Source organism: Nicotiana tomentosiformis, chromosome 3 (genome assembly GCF_000390325.3).
Source record: "Nicotiana tomentosiformis chromosome 3, ASM39032v3, whole genome shotgun sequence".
NCBI classification, from domain to species: Eukaryota; Viridiplantae; Streptophyta; class Magnoliopsida; order Solanales; family Solanaceae; genus Nicotiana; species Nicotiana tomentosiformis.
The window spans coordinates 124,405,639-124,426,956 of record NC_090814.1 but is presented as its reverse complement, the minus strand read 5'-3'; the positions used below and the strand labels follow the sequence as shown (position 1 = coordinate 124,426,956).

The following is a 21,318-nucleotide window of genomic DNA, read 5'->3' as shown; positions in this document are numbered from 1 at the left end:
TCAGACTTTACTTCCGCATTTATTTCTTTGTTATAAAGAAATTTAAAAATTATTTAAAAATGGCTAATATTATTCTAACGTTGGCTTACCTAGCAAGTGAAATGTTAGGCGCCATCACGGTCCGAGGGTGGGAGATTCGGGTCGTGACAACAAAACTTCAGCATGTTTGTCCTGAAATTTTAGCAAATGGACTAAAAAGATTCAGCTCGTTTATACTAAAGTTTAGGAAAAAGCTCATTACAAAACTGTTGAATGCAGGACAAAACTTCAGCATGTTTTGGTATGAAATTTTAGCAAATGAACTAAATAACTTCAGCATGCATTAGCAAAAATTCATTAGAAATTAACATACTGCAGGACAAAAACTTCAGCATGTGTGTTCTGAAGTTTTAGAAAATGAACTAAACACTTTCAGCTTATTTGGAACTAAAAAACTTCAACACAATACAAAACTTCAACATGTTTGTCCTGAAGTTTTAGCAAATGAATTAAAAAGTTTCAGCTTGTTTATATTGAAGTTTAGGAAAAAGCTCATGACAAAACTGTTGAATGCAGGACAAAACTTCAGCATGTTTTGGTATGAAGTTTTAGCAAATGAACTAAATAACTTCAGTATGCATTAGCTAAAATTCTTTAGAAAATTACATAATGTAGGACAAAAGTTTAAGCATGTTTAGTGTGAAATTTTAGCAAATGACCTAAAAAACTTTAGCATACTACAATACTTGAGTATGTTTTGGTATGAAATTTTAGCAAATGAACTAAATAACTTTAGCATGCATTAGCATGAATTTTTAGCTTGAACGTGAAACAATTTCACGCTATATTAGCATGAATTGTTTAGCTTGTATTTGATTAAAACTTCATAATTCAACGTGAAATAACTTTATTCTATATCCCCTATGCAAAGTTTTTTGAAGATCAATAAGTGAAAACTTCATGTTTTATCCGCCAAATAACTTCATGCAAGTGTGATTAAATGAGCATTAGTGAAAATATCTACAGGTGTTAATTGAATTCCGATTTTGTTTTTTAAGTTTAAAACTTAAACAACATGATGAATTACGAAAATAATTGCACATCAATTAGTTTCAAAAAACTAATTCGACTTCTGAAAATGGATTGCAATACTTATAATATAATTTTGAATTCGGAATTTGAATCTGGTTCAACACTTTCTGTTTTTTTGATAAAGTTGCTGAGAGGAGAGGAGATTTGAGGAGGGACAGAGTGATGAAGGAGAATGGTAACACGATTAATGCGTGATGCATCTTTATATCTTTTGTCAGGAGTATAATTATATTTTTATTACGTATTTTTTGTAAGTTGGCTACCAAATCAATAATTTTTAAAAATAGGGTACAAGTTAAAAGGTGATACAAATATAGATTACGGCTGCAAATGTCCGTAGGCACGAGACCCAAACATACAATTCCAATTATGTCTTCCTTTCCCGCTCTCTCAATCGCATTTCACAAACCCATTTCCCGCCAAATCCAAAACGTTTTACTACTTTTATCCAAACCCTAACAAATGGAAACCAAGTAAAAGTAACATCTAAATCAGAGGAAGGAAGAGAGCAACAAAACCTTGATCGACGATGAAGATCAGATCCATTAAGATGCGAGAAGCTCACAAGAGCAGCAATGGCGTTGGGTCGTTTTGCTCGGTTTTATGGGATCATCAAGGCGAACACATTGTCACTGCGTCTTCGTCTGATTCTTCAATTTGCATTCAAGATGCTTTTTTGCCAGCTAATCCCCCTAAAATTGTTCGACATCATAGAGATGGCGTCACCGCTTTGGCTCTCAGCCCTAATTTCACCTGTCTTGCCTCCGGATCTGTTGACCATTCCGTCAAACTCTACAAATTTCCTGGTATATGCTCGCTTTTCTCTCATCTCAAGTAGTTTGTGTCCACCGTCGAAATGGAAAGTAGAGTAATTTCAGTTAAGGGATAAGGAGTTTGTTTAATTCATTTAGTTTTCTGCTTCTCAGTTTCCTGTTGTAGGCAAAATGATTAATGAAGCTCTAAGTTGACCGAAAAAGGAATCTATCTGAATTGTTTGTCAAGTTATAATGAACTACTTAGGCGTGCATAATATTTCTGTTAAATTTTGTAATTTTTAATGTTTTTTTTTGTATCATATGTATACCTGAATTTTGTGTTGTTTTTTCATGATTTTATTTCCAGAAAATGAATGTTCTGGACAAAGTGGTCAATCGTAATATTTAAGGTTAATTGTTTGAACAGCCAGAGTTCTGGGAGTTGGGGGGAGGTGTGCTGTTATCCGAACATCTCAAATATTGCATTATTTACCTTGGAAAATAGTATTTTTGTCCTGTTGCTATTCTACCAAAAAATCGTCAATCTTGTCCCATATAAGTTGGTCCCTTCATAAGAATCCCTTGTGACCACTGGTTCATGAAACCGCTAACCATACAATAGTGTATACACAATTACTTGTGTTTCTCTCATAAGGATGGATTTTCTACTATAATTTAGTTAGGACACCCTTTCAGTTCACGATCTATATGAGACCACATTATTTGTTAGTGTCAACATCAAGCTGGACTAAGGTGTTAGTTTGAGAAGTTGAGCTGGTCCTTTGTTTTGTTTTCCAACATTTGCAGCTGCTAACTATGATGTGGAATTTTTAGATAGTATGATAAAAATAAAAAATAAAAGTGCAGGTAAGGTCTTCATTCATTTGGCTCATACAAAGCTTTTCCTTTTGAACTATTTTTCTTGACATCAATTTTAAGGGCTGAATACTTGAATCAAATGCCGCGAACTCCTGAACTAAGTTATGAGAGTTTGGCAGCTTCCCAGCAACCTTTCTTGTGCTGGTTGAAGTGAAAAGTTTGTCTGCATATCTTGCCCCATTCACACCTCTCCACCCCTTTACATAAACGCAGAAATAGGACATAGTTGGTAAATAGAGTTAGTGCCTACGCCGGTGAGAGATAGCTGGTACCCCGTGAATTTGTCAAGGTGCCCGCAAGCTGGTGCGGACACTACAATTATTAAAAAAGAGGAGAAAGAGGAAGAAAAGAAAAAAAGAAAATAGTAGAAATATACCTCAACCCTTTCATTTCTTCCTCATAATCTTAATCTTTTTTTGCCTTGTGAATTCTTTTCCTTGATTTGGTTCCTTTCATCCACTTGTCTGTGTCTAACAGCTCCAGGCATTGTCGCTAGCTAATTAACAGAACTGATCTGGAGATATAGTTCTTTAATGATGCCTTAACAATTACTAAATCCATTTTGTTTTATTTAATGATTTTTGGATTGTGTGGAGTTTAAGACATTGGTTTGACTTATTTATTATACTAGTGATAGTGGAAAAAAATAATAACATAATGGTTGAAAAGTTATTTTGATAGGGGAAACATCACATCAAAGTTTAAAAGGTTGAATAATTTAAGGAATTTGAATTCTTTAAAGTTGTAAAACTAGAATAAATATGGAACGGTGTCAAACATTTTGAGATGTCTCTAAATGGAAAGACTGCCATATAGATTGAAATGGAGGCATATACCAACTTGTCTTTTTATGTTAAATCTGGATTCTGGAATATCTGTTTGGTAGTCCAGCTGTTCATCAATTGCTGTTTACTGATTGCCATCTTGATTAGTTGGTTGTTTTGATTATTTGCATCAGGAGGGGAGTTTGAGACAAATATTACCAGATTTACATTGCCTATACGGACACTTGCTTTCAACAGATCTGGAACAATGCTGGCAGCTGCTGGTGATGATGAAGGCATCAAACTTATAAATACCATTGATGGCTCGATCGCAAGAGTTCTTAAAGGACATAGAGGGTCCATCACTGGCATAGCTTTTGATCCCAAAAGTGAATACCTGGCTTCAGTTGATTCAATAGGGACTGCCATGATCTGGGAACTCCAGTCAGGGAAAACAATTCACGTTTTAAAAGGAATAGCTCGTGTCATTGGTTCTGATTTTTCTTCTATGAACATAGTTAGCTGGAGTCCTGATGGGGAGCTATTAGCTGTTCCTAGCTTGAAAAATGATGTGGTGATGTATGACAGAGACACTGCAGAAAAACTGTTTTCACTTAGAGGTGATCATGTACAGCCCATTTGCTTTTTGTCGTGGTCACCAAATGGAAAGTATATGGCTACTTCTGGACTAGATAGACAAGTTTTGATATGGGATGTTGATAAGAAACAAGATATTGATCGGCAGAAATTTGATAATAGGGTAACTTGTATGGCGTGGAAACCAATTGGCAATGCATTGGCAGTAATTGACATCATGGGAAAGTATGGTGTCTGGGAATCAGCTGTACCTTCTTCAATGAGATCTCCGACGGCAAATGTTCCTGTTTTAGGTTCTAAAAATGGTCATGGTCTTCTTTTCTTTGATGAAGAGGAAGAAAACCCAAGTGCATCTGGCAGTTTAAGTGACCTTGGAGAAGATAGCCACGGTGAATCTGAACCATTTAGCAGAAAAAGATTACGCAAACAGCATAGTTATGATGATGATTGGGAAGAAGACGTTAAAGAAGAGTTTGAGTTGCTTCCAAAAGCTGAACTTCGTAAGAAGGCTCCTCACAGTCACAGGGATAGTTCAGATAATAAAAGAAATGAGCTCAAGAGTGTCCCAATTTCTGCAGGACAAAAAATGCAAGAAGCTTTTCAGCCAGGCACAACTCGGCAGCTGCTTGGCAAAAGACGCTTTCTATGTTACAGTATGCTTGGCAGTATAACCGTGATGGAGCATGATGGATACTCTCACATAGAGGTATTGCAGCTTGTTTGTTTTTGTATCTTTGTCTTTATATCTATTTGAAAACTTTTTATGTTATTTTTATTCTTACTATACAAAGTTGAACTTTGAACATGTTTCAACAATCATCTTTATTTCAAGTGATTGGCTTTTAATTGTTTCATGGCTAGAAACTGTGATCTTCAACTTGTCATCCAGAACTAACCAGGGAAAAAACAGCCTACCGATAATGCAAGCCATGTTGAGAGGGCAATTCATCTCATGTTTACCATCGACCTACGTATGAATGAGTTATTTAACTAACATGATAACTTCAATGCAGATTGATTTTCATGACACAAGCAGTGGTCCCCGAGTCCCTGCAATGACTGATTATTTTGGTTTCACAATGGCTTCTTTAAATGAAAATGGAAGTGTATTTGCAAATCCATGCAAGGGTGAGAAGAATATGAGTACGCTCATGTATCGTCCTTTCAGTAGCTGGGCTAATAACAGTGAGGTTAGTGATTTAATCTTTGATTCCAACTAATCCGTACATCAAAATGTTTCAGAAGTCTGGTGTTATGAAACTTGTTACTTCTGACATGGCTAACTCTGATTTAATTATGCAACATCAGTGGTCAATGCGATTTGAAGAGGAAGAAGTAAGAGCAGTTGCACTAGGAACTGGTTGGGTAGCTGCTGTTACAAGTTGTAATTTTCTTCGCATCTTCACTGAGGGTGGCCTGCAGGTATATATATTCAGATATTGTATGCTTAGGGTTTGTAAGTTGGTTCCGTTCGTGCCTTCAAAAATAATCTCCCTTAGTTTCAAATTGAATTTTTTTTTTCGACTTCATGTAATAGTAAGAAAATAACATTCACTAGTAATAGTTAATGGAGGTCATTCCCTTGTAATAGTTGATGGAGGTGCAGTTTGAATTTGTGTTACTTATTGACAAGGGTCTCTAGTTAATGATGGACTGGTTATTGGTTTATTTTATACCTTTGGTGTTTAAGATAGGTTGTGAAATTGGTCATTGTTTTAGCAGTATCCGAAATAAACCTATGACAATCAACTTGAGATAGATGGAGTATTTCAAATGTCGTGGTCAATCTTTTGATTATTCTGGAAATGATTCTGAGACAGTTCCTTTTCTTTTGTGGATTGAAATACAAGAGACACATTCTTTCCCTCGACGGACCAGTGGTTACTGCAGTAGGCTATAAGGATGAACTTGCAGTTGTCACACATGCATCTCCCCCTCTTCCCTCTAACGAACAGGTACAGTTCATTGTTACATCATGTGGTTAAATTCTTTTATTTCACGTTTTGATGCATTGTAAATCCCTGTGAGCAGTTATCAGAATATGAAGAATTAATTTCAATAAGGCTATACAGTGGCTGCTTAATAAAAGGAGATATTAGGTCAATTTTGACAATGTTTCACAGTAGATTACTTATCAAAAAGTTGTGTCACAGTAGATCTTCACAACTTATTATTTAAAATGTCCTTGTTCATGGTGTACACTGATCAGATTTCAATCTGTCTGAATGATCACTCAAAGCTCCACTGACCAATACTCCTTTCTTAAACAAAGAATTTAATAAATTCTAACCTTTGTCTAGGCTTATGCTTGTTACATGCATGTTAAGCTTGTCTTACCCTTCCATATGTTTTTGACTTGGTCTGAAGAAAATAAATTCATTTCAAATGAAATGGATGGAGCTCAGGACTAACAATTTAGGGCCTACTTAAACTTTGCTTATAACCAAGGCAGATCATAACTATTCATGTTGATTAGAGATAGCAGGATTTGCTATGATTTGGTGGAATATATAGTTGTTTTTCTTCAGTTCCCTGGACTCGGATTTTATATTTAAATTTAGATATATATAATTACTTTTTGGACTGATCGATTGATGATGATTGGAGAAGAGGTGGATTGGTGTATTGATCATAGAACTATTTGAAATTCCATACAGATTCTTGAATTTAGAGTCTTCAATACTTGTAATGGAACACAACCTCGCCGAGGAAGACTTCCATTGACTCCTGGTTCATGTTTATCATGGTTTGGTTTTAGTGAAGAAGGCCATCTTAGTTCTTTTGACTCTACGGTGAGAAATCATTGACCATTAAATCAGTGACCAGAGATTATTCTTAAGATTGCTAAATTTAAACTTGTTTTCTTAACTGCAAATATAGGGTGTGCTAAGGGTATTTACTAATCAATATGGCGGCAGTTGGCTTCCACTTTTCAGGTATAACTACCGCCCCACTTGTCCACTAGTAACTGTATAGATGTTACAAATACTTGTTCCTTTACAAATTAGAAATTTCAGTGCCAGCAAATTGAAGAAGCCAGAAGAAAACTATTGGGTTGTTGGGTTAAACACAAGCAAGTTGTTCTGTGTCATTTGCAAATCTCCGGACTCCTTCCCAGAGGTATGGTGCTTTGTTGCAGCGTGTTTCTTGTCATATATACTATCACACGTTTCTAATCCTCTGGCTGTATTTTCAGGCCACTCCAAAGCCTATTCTCACTCTGTTGGATCTTTCATTTCCTCTTGCTTCATCTGACCTTGGAGCAGAAAACCTGGAGAATGAATTTATAATGAATAACATGCATCTCCATCGGGTATGTATATGTTAAGATTTCCTTACAGTTGCAAAAAAATCAATGGGAATTCACGTTGATATATAGTTTTGCCGTTTGCTGGATTTGCATTCAGATTCAGAGCACAATTGAAGAAATGGAAGCTGCTGGTGAGGACACCAGTTTGCTTGACGATGAGGCTTTTAATACTGAAGCTGCTCTTGATAGATGCATCCTGAGGCTCATTGCATCCTGCTGCAATGGTTAGTTTTCTGTAAAGCTGGATGCAGCAAGCCTACAATACCTTAGTTTCCTACTTATCCACTATGTTTTCTTAAATTTTGATATTGGCTTTTTTCCCTTCTCTTATCAGGTGATAAGCTAGTGAGAGCTACTGAACTCGTAAAGCTTCTGGCTTTGGAAAAATCAGTCAAAGGTGCTATAAAGCTTGTTACAGCCCTGAAACTACCAAATTTGGCAGAGCGCTTTAATGCCATATTGGAGGTAGGGACAATACCTCAACGGAAGCATTTGATTGTCAGATATTAGTTACTTCGATTATTTGGGTTTCTTAGTCTTGTTAATTTGTATTTCTACAGGAAAGGTTGAATAAAGAAACAACTGGTAGCACAATTCCTGCATCCACTGAGTTGAAATGTGATACCTCCTTTAATGCTCAGGCTGCATTAACCAAGACCCATTTTACGGTTGAAAGCAGCAAAAAATTGGAACTAGTGAGTTCCCCCTCCCTAAATTTGTTAGCTCCTTCTCTCACGAAAAAACGGTCATTGGAGGAACCAACCAAGGATGTAGATGCAGATACAGAAAATGCTAGAGCCAGAAAACTGGAAATGGCAAGGGAGTTCAAAAATGCATTTGATTTGAAGAATGCTAAGAAATTGAAGGATGAAAAGGATAAGGTGGATGAAGTGAAAGATGCAAGAAAATTAGAGAATGCAAACAAACTGGAAGATGGAGAAGATAAGAATGGAGAAGCGAATAAGGTAACAACCCAACGCCCCTCTAATCCATTTGCAAAATCGTCTAACAACAAACAAAATACATCCTTGTTTGATTCCCTCAAGAAAAAGGTGAAAACTGACAGATGATGCATTTGTGACTGAAAAGAGTGGAGCGTTTTCCCAAAGTTGCTTGTAATAGAGGATGTTGTATATGATCGATATAGCATTAGGTTTTTAGGTAGCCCTTGTATCTATTTAAGCAATACAATGTGGAAGCAGTTGACAAGAGTTGAATTCGATAATCCGCAATAATGCTGAAATGAGTATCCACTTGTACCATTAGGTTGCTGGCATCCATTGATGTTGAAGAGTTCATGTGTTTTCAGTTTGTAGCGTTTATGCTTAAGTAATTATTTATATACATCACATTGCCTGTTATTCGTTGTCAAGGTGATTCTCTTGTTTTATTGGTGGGTTGTAGTTGGATGAATTAGTGAAGTCGAAGAACTCGAACGTGACTTTGTGAGAGATTTTGGGCTTTTGCAATATTATGTCTTCATGTTAGAAAATTAGGTGAAACTGGTGAAAAAATTCATAGAGGATGAATAATAGCGCATTGCGTTAAATTTAAAATAGGAAGAAGGATTACTAAAGGGAATAAAATAAAGTGGATATGTTATTTTTCTTATAGATTTCAAACTAAAAGGAAAGTAAATGTTCTATAATATTGTAGCATATATATTCTACAATTAAGTAGATCCTAAATTAGAAGGAAAGTGAATATTCTAGAATACTTTTAAATATATTTTTACACTTCAACCTTCTTAAATCTTAATTAGCATGTAGAAGACCATAGGATTCTAAGTATAGGCAAACAACTTGCTCACATATATTGGTTTCACCAAATTATATTAATTTATCATGGTTAAGTGGTAAATAAAGTAAAAATACATATCACTTAACAATAATTAGGTGATAAAAGTATTATGCAAAAAACATATAGTATTATCTATTTATTTCTTTGGTTAACTTAAAAAGTGACCGCAGGCATACGAGAGAAGGAATAAGGGACACATCACTGTCCGCCAAAATTTGACGAGGGTAAAATAGTCCAGAATAAAGGATGCCCAAGGACTCAATTTAAATTTCAAACACAGCTGGTCCAAACAGATATATTGATGTTTTAATAATTTCACACGCCAAGAAAATCAACTGCTTACACACACACACACACACACACCTACCAGAAAACCATCAATACAAGGAAACCCAAAGCCAAAAACGGAGTCCTCCATAAAAAATAGAGTATTTCCTCAGCTTCAGCAATGGCTCAGGTCTCAATCTCGCTGCTCAATTTCCTCAACGAAGGCGAAGACGACGTTAACGGACATCCAAACGCCTTTATTGAAGACCTCGACTCTTCTCCTTACTGGGCTCACGATTTCGGTGAAAACTTCGACGTTTTCACTGCCCCAGATCTCTCCGATTTCCCTACACGCCCCCAAATCTCTTTGACCCGTCAACGGCGCACGAATTTTCCCTTAAGCGACGACGTCTCAGAACCCGATTCGGTTATCACCACAATGGATCTTTTGGACCGGGAGAACCAAGTAAACTTCGTCATGGACCTGTTTCAGCAACGCGTAGAACAAGTCCAATCTTCTACCCGAGTGATTTCGGACCCTGATTTGCTTCATTTGTCGGAGCCGGAGTTAGAGGCCAGTTTCGGTGTGATTGAAGGGAATGACGTTATGGGCTTGAGTAGCTTAGACCTAGATTTTGGGCTAGGGTTAGGTTTTTGTGGGGACACCGATAATTCTGGGTTCCACGTTGAAGACTGTGATGGCCCAGAGCAGTTCGTTAGTGGGCTGCATGCTGTGGATATTAGATCGGATTCGGATCCCGATGAGAACTGCGTTATGGGCAGACTTTTCAATGTGGATGAAGGTGATGGTGATGACGATGAGGAAAATATTCGTGATAACGCCAGTGATGACCCGAGCCTTAGGCTCTGTTGGGATTCATTCCAGTTGGAGGATGATCATAGGGATGCGAATAATGACGACTTTGAGTGGGAAGAAATTGATGGCAGAGTTGATGAGAGAGAGATTCTTAGCATGTTTTTAGACGATGAGGAAATATCCGAATCTGCTCCTGCCCTAGAGGATAGGGCCAGAGAGTTGGAAAATTTGGAGTGGGAGTTTCTGTTGAATGTTCACAATTTGGAGCCTGACCCTGAAATTGGAAACGTGGAATTCGATTTAGCTCGTCATATTGATCAAGACGATTATAATTACACTGCTGAATATGAGCTGTTATTTGGACAGTTTGCAGAGGGTGAGAATGGTTTAGTTGGAAAACCACCAGCTTCTAAAACTGTTGTTAGAAACCTTCTGACTGTGGCTGTGAGTAAAGATGATATAGAGAAGAATGATGCTACTTGTGCCATCTGCAAGGACGAGATGATATTGGGAGAAAAGGCTAGACAGTTACCCTGTGCTCATAGGTATCATGGCGACTGTATTGTGCCTTGGCTTGGGATTAGGAATACCTGTCCAGTTTGTCGACATGAGTTGCCCACTGATGATCCTGATTATGAGAGGAGGAGAAGGGTCCCGACTCAGAGAGTTGGTCAACTTGATTGAAGGTATACTTTTTGCATTTGGGTTGATGGCTTGACAGCATCAACCCTTTGAGCAATGCATCTGCTCTTTGTTGATCTGCTGTTGGAATTAGTTGTTGGTTTCCTTGAATTAAGATTGTTAATATATTAGATGATTTTGATGTTAGTACTCTGTTGACGTCTTATTCCCTTGACTATTATATGTTGAAAACTTTGTATATAAAGCAAGTTCAGTAGAAGGAATGAATTGTCTATTTAATTTGAGTTTTCTTTGTAAATTTACTGTTACACCTTATAGATTGTATAAAGCTCACAGATTATTAGACTCATTGATATTCATCAATGAGTTCTCGATAGCTCTTATGTTGAATGCACCATGTGAACATAGTTTCAAGTTTGGAGGGAAAAAGTTTTCCACTTTTTTACAGATGTTTAAGATGGGATGTTCTTGCTTGTTTTGATCATGGACTCTTCCAATGTCATACAAGACTGAATATTTTGAAATTGAGGTCCAAGGAGTCATTGGCAGTGGGAATCTTTGCCTAAAAGTTGAGCATAAGTAAAACAGCATTCGCTTTGAAAGACAACAAAGTCAGATGCTTGTTAGGGAAATCGAATTTTGTCAAATATTTGAGAAGCAAGCACATTTTTATCATATTTGCAAAATAGTCCATCCTGCTAGACATATGCATAAACAGGTCCTTAATAGCAGCTGCAGTTAAGTGTGTTAGACCTGAGAGCATGTATGAGCAACCTCATCAATGTCATGATAATTTCTGAGCCGAGAATAGTATAATGAGGCCATAGATGGCCAAATCAGGATTGACACTAGCACTAGTTCAATTTAAGCATGTGTTCATGCTCTGTATATCTGTTTTATCCATGTTTTTATTTTGTTGCTATTGATACACCGGGTCCGGTTCATTGGACTATTCAAGTACTATTTCGGACCACATTTTACTGCAACCGGATGATATTTGAATGTGATCTGAAGATTTTATGTCATCATTGGTGCATGGAATTTAACTCATATTCCCTTTTCAGGGTATAGTAGGCCTGGTTCATCACGAATAGTTATCAGTCGCTTCACAACTTGGCAGGGCAAAAGCAGATTTCTCAGTGGGACTGTGACTCCTTGCAATTAGAGTGCACCTCCTCCCAATGCCATCAGGATGTAAATTGACTTAAGAGCGCTGGTAGATAGAGAGAGAGAGAGAGTGTGATGGGCTAGTCGGTCAAGGTTGGAGAGAGCGGAAATTTGTTTGGATAACTAAACTTTTGTTCTGAAGCCAAGGGAACCTTTATCCCATCCTCTGGTATCAAAACAACTAGTAAGAGTTTTCTGTTTGTTTATATTTTTAAGAGAGTGAATTTATTAAGTTGCAGATCATGGGGAAATTTTTTAGATGGAGCTTGGTAGTTGTAGGCTGAAACGTGGAGAAGTCAGAGTGTCGTGCAGTGTAAAGTGACAGTCTTGCCAGCTTGTACATTATCGTTCTTGAATTTCTACTTTGATGGTGAGAATTAATGATATTGCAATGTGTTATACCATGCATATTCACATCGACACCACATGTTTAACTTTCTCTTGGAAAAATACGAAGATGAACAAAGATGTCCATTTCCTCTATTTCCTACGTCAGTAAGGTTAAACCCCCTTAAGCGTCAAAAGGCACTTAACAAAATTGAGGTCGATGTGGCAAACGCATTACATTCGTTAAATGGTTAAAGGACTAATTCCTGAAGCAACTTCTCCGATTAATCAGACCGCTAGAACTTCACATACACATTCAACTAAGATGAAATAGGTACTTTTCAAAGTTCAGAAAGTTCTTCTCTTAAAAATGAGTTCAGAAAATTGCAAATGCAGCACTCGGTCTTGCAAGAGTTGAAATGAAATCAATTGTCAGTGGCCCTAAATCATTTATATATACTAGCATTTATTGAAGAATAAAGTTGATTTATTTGGAGAAAGAAATGCTAGAAGTAAAACCAATATGATCTCCAAAATCACATGAAAAAGTATGGAGAATCCATTGAATTAACAACAGGGATTAGATAATGCTGACAGTTCCAAAGAAAAACCTCTGAAGTGCTAAATAACTCCATTCATCTCTTTTTGCCACCGCTTTCTCTCAGAGAGAGAGTGAGTGTTTCCGCAGATGCAACATTATAGTATGCAAGAGACAAGTTGTCCTTGAGAAAACCTGCTTTTCCACTCAGCTTCTGTTTGTTTGCAGGAAGATGGATCTCCCCAGAGATCTTCTCTTTTAGACTGCTAACGGTTTCGGACAGAGATTGCACTGTGATTTCCAGAACCTGTCCTTTGAAATTCCCTTCCTCTGTATTCGCCACAGATACATTGATCCTTGCAGGTCCCGAGTTCTGAGCCAAAAACTGCTCTTCAGGAATGAGAACAGACTCATCAAGCTTTTGCCTCTTCGGCTCTGGCTCTTCAGGAAGAGGAGGGGCTTCCTCTACTGGAGGTGGTGGCGGCATTCCTTGGGACATAGGAGGAGGTGGCACCATATGTATTCCGAGCTGGGACATCGCGAGGGGAACAAAGGGTCGAGGTGCTCCCAAAGGCGTAAATTGTGATACATGAGATGGTGGAACAGGAAGATTATGTGAATTCATAGTCATTAATGGAGGCATTGGTGGACAGTTCACCATGAGATTTTGCTGACCGGGCATTTGTGGCATTGGAGGAGTTGGGGGCTGGACCTGAGGAATCATGTTGACCATAGGAGGTCGAGGTGGAGGTAGAGCAACGACTACAGCACTAGTGGGAGTGGAATACTTGATTGTATTAGGAGGCGTAGGATTATTCAGCTGCTTAGGCACTTCCTTCTTTTTCTTTATCTCTGCCTTGATTGCATTTGAAACTTCTTCCTCTGTAGTACCAAATATATAGGACGTGTTTGTGCAAGACCAACAATGTTCCTAGAAATCTCATCATCCTGAGCAAGAGTTGTCTCCCTAATCTTAGCAAACGTTCTCTCCTTCTGTTCCTTGTACTTGGGATCAATGAGAGATATCCTCATATGTTCAGACATCTCTTTAGTAGGTATTAACTCACCAGTTATAGGACAGACAACACACTTGATTGAGTCCCTTTCTGCCTGGATCCTCTCTTCAGGCCTCTTCCAGTTCTCCACAATTCGCATTGGTGGGTCCCCTTCTCTTGACATAAGCATTCTCTTCGACATTTGCGTCTCTAATACCTTTGATGGTAGGTTAGAAATCCGTGTTTTAGCAGTAGTATTGCACTATAATTATTGCATTTTACGTGTGTTTGAGCTTAATTGATAGTAAATTATACTTATTACGTATTTTATGCCTTATAGGAAATGATTTTGAACTATTTAGGTAATTTGGAGCGAAATCGAACAAGTTGGAGCTTTGAAGTCTGAGTAGAAGCCCAAGAAATTAAGCCGGGATCACGTTCGGGGGTCGAGGACCAAGTCCGGATATCAAAAAGTGAACATATGAATTTACTCTAAGAAAAAGCCACTACCGTGCCGCATGGGGCGCCACGAGGCGCGGCGCGACAGTGCAAAAGTTGTCTGACAAGCAAAGTGCAAGCTCTCTGGATTTCCTCACTAGCGCGCCGCATGAGGCGGCACAACGTGCTGCGCGACTGATCAAAATTGTCAGGGTGATTTCCAAGTTCGGCTAGGAAAGGGTAGTTTCGCCTGGGCTTGTTTTTACACGGTATAAATACACCAAAAATACGATTTTGAAGGGACTTTTGACCTACGGGAGATTGGAGAACCGACCAAGGCAAGAAGACTCAATAATTCATCAATACTACAACTTGCAATCGGTGCAATACGGGAGTTTGTATCGAATCATTAGAATTGATGTTTTCTTTGTTCTTAAATTTATTTGAGATATATTACTCAATTATTATGGAGTAATTTTCATTAGGGTATTGACAGATACGGTGTTTCGATAACTCGAGTAGGGATTCGATTCTTGATAATTGTTAGAATTAATAGATGGAGCTTTAATTTTTATTGTGAGTTATTTATTATTTTGCTTAATCAAAAGAGGAGTTTGATATTGAATTTCTTCACATCTTATGCTCTAGTTTAAAATTGTGATTCAAATATGTAATCGAAAGAGCCTTTTGAATTGTTAATCGAGCTAGAAAATAGAAAAATATTCGTGAGAAGTTTTAGATCATAACCATCATTTGATTGTTGCAATTATTTACCGTGCTTCAATTGGATTAATTATTGAATTAACGTTTAATCGAAAGAGGAACATTAACTTCAAGTGCAATCTGATTATCGGTTGAATTCATGAGAATTAACCGTATTATAGAATAAATTAACTCAAGAATTGGATCCCGAGTCAGTTATCTTTCATCTATATAGTCAAATACCCTTATCCCCCTCATTGATATTTCTTTGTTGTTCATCTGCTGTCTTTTGTGATCAATTATTATTTGCTTAATTTTTAGTAGTTACCCGTAGTAACAGTCATCAAATCAAGTGTTAAATTTCCTGGATAGTAATCAACTGGAGATTATTCGAACACTGTTTAAATCCAATCCCTGTGGAGATAATAATTAAACTATACTATCTTTGACTAGCGAGCAATAATTTTGTGTTGTGTTTTGCGCTCGTCAAATTTTGGCGTCGTTGCCGAGGATTGACAATCAATATTATTTAAAATAGTTTTTAGTACTAATTCAAGAACCAATTTGTACTTTAGTTATTCACGTTTCTTACTTGTGTGCAGGATACACGTTTGATTTCTCTGGTGTATGACTCAATCTTCTTCAAAGGAAGTGATACCCTATAAACCAGAGTTGGAGAAACACCCGCGACAACTGAGAAAAGAAAGAGAATTAACAGAAAATTTCTTGGGTCAAACTTCGACTCAAGATAACATGGCAAACAAAGAGAACGATGGAGTAGACTTAGCTGCCCAAGAGGCAACACAACAATAAGCAGCCTGGAAAATTGCTCATGAGACCGTCAATGATGATGGGGGTCGAAGATTCAATCTAAACCAACCCTTGGTTGAAGACCAGTTCGAGAATGCAACACCCAGGCATGTAAGATCATTAGGTGACTATGCTAGGCCAATATATAATCAAGGACTGTTAAGTGTCAGACCCCACTCATAGCAACAAACAACTTCGAATTGAAGTAAGGCTTGCTTCAAACTATCCAAAACAACTGCACTTTCATAGGGAAGGTGAATGAAGATCCTAATGTAACGACCCAACCGGTCGTTTTAACTTTTAGAACCCCGTTTCCCTAAATAAAACTCCCCGAATGTATTTTTAATGATTTATGACTTTCGGGGATGGTTGGTTCGGGATTTGGAAGTGTTTGGGTTGAAATCGGAACACTTGGTTCCTTAAGTTAGCCTTAAAAGGGCAAGTTTGACTTCGGTCAATATTTTGAGAAAACGACACCGGAATCGGAACTTGAAGGTTCCGGCAGGTTCGTATGTTAATAAGTGAACGAGTCATGTTATAAGTGATGTAGGGTCTAAGGAGAGCCCTAGGTCTTAATTAAGTTGGAAATTACTTGATAGACTAAAGTTCCAAATGAGTACAAACAAAAACCTAACTTTGGACGAGCATGCCTATATATATATATATATATATATACGAGCATGCCTACATATATATATATATATATATATATAAGGAGTTATATGGTGGACAACCTATCAAATGAAAGATCTTCGAGTCTAGTTTCTAACGCTTTTAACCGTTCGTCATTTGGATATTTCTACAAGGACTTATGGACGTTTTAGTAAAAAGTGTGCAGCAGGGCAAAACTTGTAATACGAGGTACAACCTGCAAAGCGCAAGGTACAACTCGCTGAAGCACCTGTGCCTTTATAAGGCAGTCACGGGCAGCAACCATTTTTGGGAATTTTCTTGAGCTAGGGATTGGTTCTTTCATGGTGGATTCGACCTTGGGGACTACTAAAGAATACAATGTGAGTTTTTTTTTTTGGATATTTTAAGTTAATAACATCCTATTAACACTAGTATTAACATCCTTCAACCTTTGAAATCCCTAGAAATCTTTCAAGTTGTTCAAGAACACCAAATTTTCCAAATATTGGAATTTCAAGGAAAAACTTCAAGAAGGTAATACTAATGCTTCAAACTCATTTCTTATGAGTCGGTGAGAGTATTTCTAATATTTGTTTCAAGTTGTTATGGTTGGATAATTGATTTCATAAACTCTAGTTCATGGCATGAATAGTGTTCTTGAGAAAATGAGGGAAAGATAAATAGTGTTCTTAGAAATGAAATTAAAGGATGCAATAAATCTATGGAATCATTTTCTAGCTTAGTTGGAAGTATTCAACTAAGTAATCACCAAATTGAATGTTTTGGAAATGTTGGTTAAGGAAGACGATGAATAGTAATTTGGCGGTGTTGGAGAATTTATGTAGTATCATTGATGACTTCAAATGGGTATTGAATGATAAGAGTGGAGCTGAATGTGCTAGTAAGTGAACCTATTAGATGATTTGAGCTGGAGGCTTGTAGCCAACTTGAGAGCCGTAAATGGATATTGATAAATATTTTTGAGTCATATTTTGATTGTAATTGGGATTGTAATTGTAGATACCAATTTGTTGGTGGCGTATGAGAATTTTACTCAATGTTGCGATGTCAGAGGAAGATTAAAAGCTTGTGAATGTTAATAAAGCGAAAGCGAGTTTTGGAGCGTTAGGCATCGGTCGAGTTATTTGAAAAGCTTGGGAGCCGGCTATGGAACTTCGGAGCGAGGTAAGTCTCTTGTCTAATCTTGTGAGGGGAAAATTACCCCATAGGGATTAAATTGAATAATTGTTGCTAATTGCAGGGGCTACGTACGCTCGAGGTGACGAGAGTCCATGCGTAGCTACTATTAATGTTAAAGTCCGGGTAGTTTAGGACTCAAAGCATGAATTACTTGTGTAAATTATATTTTTTATTTAATTAATATTAATTGATATACATATGAATATATTGTGAATTGTTAGATAAAGATATTATATATTATAAATTTTCAGATAAAGATATTAAAGGATGAAAACCTCATATGCTTGATTTTCTGTTTAAATTAATTAATTATTAAAAGAAATTATTTTTCCTCCCGAATTTATCTTATAATAAATATACTCTCCTTCCGGAGGTATATAAGAAAATGTCCTCCTTTCTTGTAGAGCGGGCCGAACCCCTCAGCAGGATAGATGCATCTATGGATCGTGCCGCACATCCCTCGGCAGTGTACACGAAACTCTGGATCGGGCCGTACGACCTCGGCAGAAATCGTGCTGAATAATAATAATTACACGATACTTGGACAGTTTATTACAGCTTGTAAAGCTATTTGATAAATTGAAATTTTTATTGAATTTGAAGGATTTAATTAATAGATTAGAAATTATTTGAATTGAAGGAATTTAATTAATATATTGAGAATTATTGGAATTGAAGGAATTTAATTACTTCTGCTAGTTCAATAAAATTATTGTTAATTATGTGAATCACGTCGATATAAATATTTCTATTTTCATGATTATTTAATATTATTGACCCATAGTGAGTATCATAGTCGGCCATCTCGTCTCTACCTTTTCGAGATTAGGCTTGATACTTACTGGGTACACATTATTTTCGTACTCATACTGCACTTGCTGCACATTTTATTGTGCAGGTACATATATGTATAGCGGCCTTATGGGCGCAGAGGTGTGGTTAATAATTGTGGGGACATAGGTGAGCTGTATTCTATATTATGATCCACAGCTAACAGAATCTCCGTCAGAGTTATTATACTTTCCTGTCTAATTTATATTCTGGACAGATGCTGTATTTTATTTTAATTCACTAGTAAATGCTCATGCTCTTGTGACACCGGATTTTGGGAATGGTTGTGAATTGTTTAGAAATTTAGTTTTTAAAAATATTTATCATTTACTCTATGAGTTTTATCTTTACTATTTCATTGAAGAAATTTTTATTTCAAAAATACTAAAATGGGTAATTAAGTTAATTGATTATGGTTGGCTTGCCTGACAGTGGCGTCCGGCGCCATCACGACCTTTTTGGATTTTGGGTCGTGACACCTAATACTCACTTGATCGACTTTGAAGATATCATGAACACCTTCTATTACAATGGAGTATCAAAGGATGCAGTCTACTTAAGGGCATTCCTCTTTTCATTGAAATATGACACGAAGCAATGGCTTCGTAGCTTACCTACAAGTTCTATCAGGACATGGAAAAATATTACCAAGAACTTTCTTGAGAAGTACTTCTCAGCTGCAAAAATAGGGAAGTTCAGAAGGGAAATCCACAATTTCTGCCAGAAGGAGACAGAAAAGGTTTTTGAAGATTGGGAACGATTCAAGGAGATAGTTAGAAAGTGTCAGCACAATGGAATCGATTTATGGATGCAACTCCAGGATTTTTGGGATGGACTGACACCATCCTCGTGACGAACTCTGAATACTGCATGCGGAGGTTCACTAATGAAGAAAATGCTGGAGGAGGCTGTCTTTATCCTTGATGAATTATCTGAGGATGCTAATCAGTGACCGGCTGAGAGTAATGACAAAAGAAAATCAGTTGGGCTTCACCAGGTGGACTCTAACACATCCATGCAAGCCCAGCTAGACACCATGGCCAAGGAGATAAAAAAGCTGACATTGGCCAAGGTATAGAATGAGCCGCAAATAGCATGTGACTTTTGTAGATTGGGACACCCTACACATGAGTGTCAAGCATCACCTGAGTAAGTCAACGCTGTGGGGAACTTTAATAGAGGATACTACCTAGGTGGGAACAACTATAATGCTATGGGTCAAAGACATCAAGGTTTTTCGTGGAGTTCACCTAGTGGGATCTTGAATTCATGGAAGCAAAATAATCTCAAACCCCAGGGTCAAGGACCACCAGGTTTTCAGAACCAGCAGAGGCAGCAATACCAGCCACAACTGTCAAATCAGTCTAGTATGGAAGATCTCATGAAAGCATTCATCAACAAATCAAATAAAAAATTTGAGACTCAGGGCACAGCCATTCGAGAGCAGGGCACAACCATTCGAGAGCAGGGCATGACCATCCGGAATTTAGAAATACAATTAGGATAGATTGCAAATTTGTTATCAGAGATGGCTCCTGGGACTTTGCCTTCTTACACTGAAAAGAACCCAAAAAGGAAACAATCAAAGATGTATCTCTGAGAAGTGGCAAAACATTTGCTGATCCAGTGGTGAAAGCTAGACCCGAGGCGGTGAACAAGCAGGCCGAGACACCAACGGAGAAAAAAGGTAAAGAGCAGAAAGGCAAGAGTAGTGGGGTACAAAAGGAGATTGGAGAAAGTAGACATATGCCAACTCTACCATTCCCTTAAAAGATGAAGCGGGAAAAACTTGACAAATATTTTGAGCTATTCTTGGAGATGCTCAAACAACTCTATGTGAACATTCCCTTCACAAAGGTACTCACTCAGATGCCTGCTTATGCAAAGTTCTTGAAGGAAATCTTGTCTAGCAAGAGAAAATTGGAGGAGATAACCGTGGTCAAGCTGAATGCCCACTGCAGTGCCATATTACAAAATAAAATTTCCCAAAAGTGTGGGGACCCAGGAAGCTTTACCACACCATGCTCGTTGGAGAGTAAAAAATTCGATAAAGCCCTCTGTGATTCTGGTGCGTCTATAAATCTAATGCCTCTGTTTGTATTCAAGAAACTGGAAGGTGATCTTGGAGTGATTTAATCAATACCAGTATCCCTACAACTGGCTGACCAGATTACCATTTTACCTAAGGGAATCATTGAGGATATTCTAGTACGGGTGGACAAGTTTGTGTTTCCCGTAGACTTTATTGTGGTGGATATGGAGGTGAACAAGGAGGTGCCTGTAATTTTAGGGAGGCCATTCTTATGTACAGGCAGAGCTATCCTTGATATCTATGAAGGACATCTTATGCTCAGAGTGGGCAACGAAAAAGTGGTGTTCCAGATGAAGAGGATGATGAAATACCCCAGTGATTAGGCGTCCGCCTACTCGTGTTTCAAGCTGGATGTTGTTGGAGAATTGGCTGAAAAATACAAGTATGACAAGCTTGTGGGGGATACTCTAGAGAGGTGTATTACTCAGTCTGGCACGGTGGATGATGAAGATCCTGAAATAAAGAAGGAGGCTAAAGCTCTTGAAACTGAGGATCAAGTGGTTGATGAGGAGGAACTAAAAGAGGAGGCTTCTAAGCCTAATGTGTAATTGAAAGTCCTCCCCACTCACTTAAAATATGTTTTTCTTGAAACTAACAATTTTTATGTGATTATTTCTGCTGACTTGACAGGTACACAAGAGCGACAACTGGTGGAGCTACTAAAGAAGCACAAGAAGGCCATT

At 37.6% G+C, this 21,318-nt stretch overlaps 2 protein-coding genes, 1 non-coding gene and 1 pseudogene across 3 annotated transcripts; 2 read left to right on the top strand and 2 right to left on the bottom strand.

The window, feature by feature from the left end:
• The first annotated feature begins 1,434 nt into the window (after nt 1-1,434).
• Nucleotides 1,435-8,737, top strand: LOC104099469 (protein ENHANCER OF LHP1 1). The gene is made up of 12 exons (XM_009606476.4): nt 1,435-1,877; nt 3,664-4,772; nt 5,080-5,256; nt 5,375-5,488; nt 5,917-6,021; nt 6,724-6,858; nt 6,947-7,002; nt 7,084-7,186; nt 7,263-7,379; nt 7,474-7,600; nt 7,711-7,841; nt 7,937-8,737. Exons 1-12 carry the CDS (start codon nt 1,601-1,603, stop codon nt 8,444-8,446), a joined length of 2,961 nt encoding a protein of 986 aa, XP_009604771.1. The 5' UTR covers nt 1,435-1,600; the 3' UTR covers nt 8,447-8,737.
• Nucleotides 8,738-9,484: 747 nt separating this feature from the next.
• On the top strand, nt 9,485-12,489 carry LOC104099468 (uncharacterized). Its single transcript, XM_009606475.4, has 2 exons — nt 9,485-10,946; nt 11,967-12,489. The coding sequence occupies exon 1, from the start codon at nt 9,625-9,627 to the stop codon at nt 10,942-10,944; it is 1,320 nt and encodes a 439-aa protein (XP_009604770.1). The 5' UTR covers nt 9,485-9,624; the 3' UTR covers nt 10,945-10,946; nt 11,967-12,489.
• Nucleotides 12,490-12,837: 348 nt separating this feature from the next.
• On the bottom strand, nt 12,838-14,123 carry LOC104099470 (probable splicing factor 3A subunit 1; annotated as a pseudogene).
• Nucleotides 14,124-19,234: 5,111 nt separating this feature from the next.
• Nucleotides 19,235-19,341, bottom strand: LOC117278184 (small nucleolar RNA R71). Its single transcript, XR_004508501.1, has one exon. It is a non-coding gene; the product is annotated as a small nucleolar RNA R71 (small nucleolar RNA).
• Between the last annotated feature and the right edge of the window lie 1,977 nt (nt 19,342-21,318).

Bases quoted from the DNA above. Each gene is read 5' to 3' on its own strand.
- LOC104099469 (XM_009606476.4), top strand. From the start codon at position 1,601: ATGAAGATCAGATCCATTAAGATGCGAGAAGCTCACAAGAGCAGCAAT. The intron at 6,022-6,723 runs GTACAGTTCATT...AATTCCATACAG, and splicing joins CTCTTCCCTCTAACGAACAG to ATTCTTGAATTTAGAGTCTT. The intron at 7,003-7,083 runs GTATAACTACCG...TAGAAATTTCAG, and splicing joins AGTTGGCTTCCACTTTTCAG to TGCCAGCAAATTGAAGAAGC.
- LOC104099468 (XM_009606475.4), top strand. From the start codon at position 9,625: ATGGCTCAGGTCTCAATCTCGCTGCTCAATTTCCTCAACGAAGGCGAA.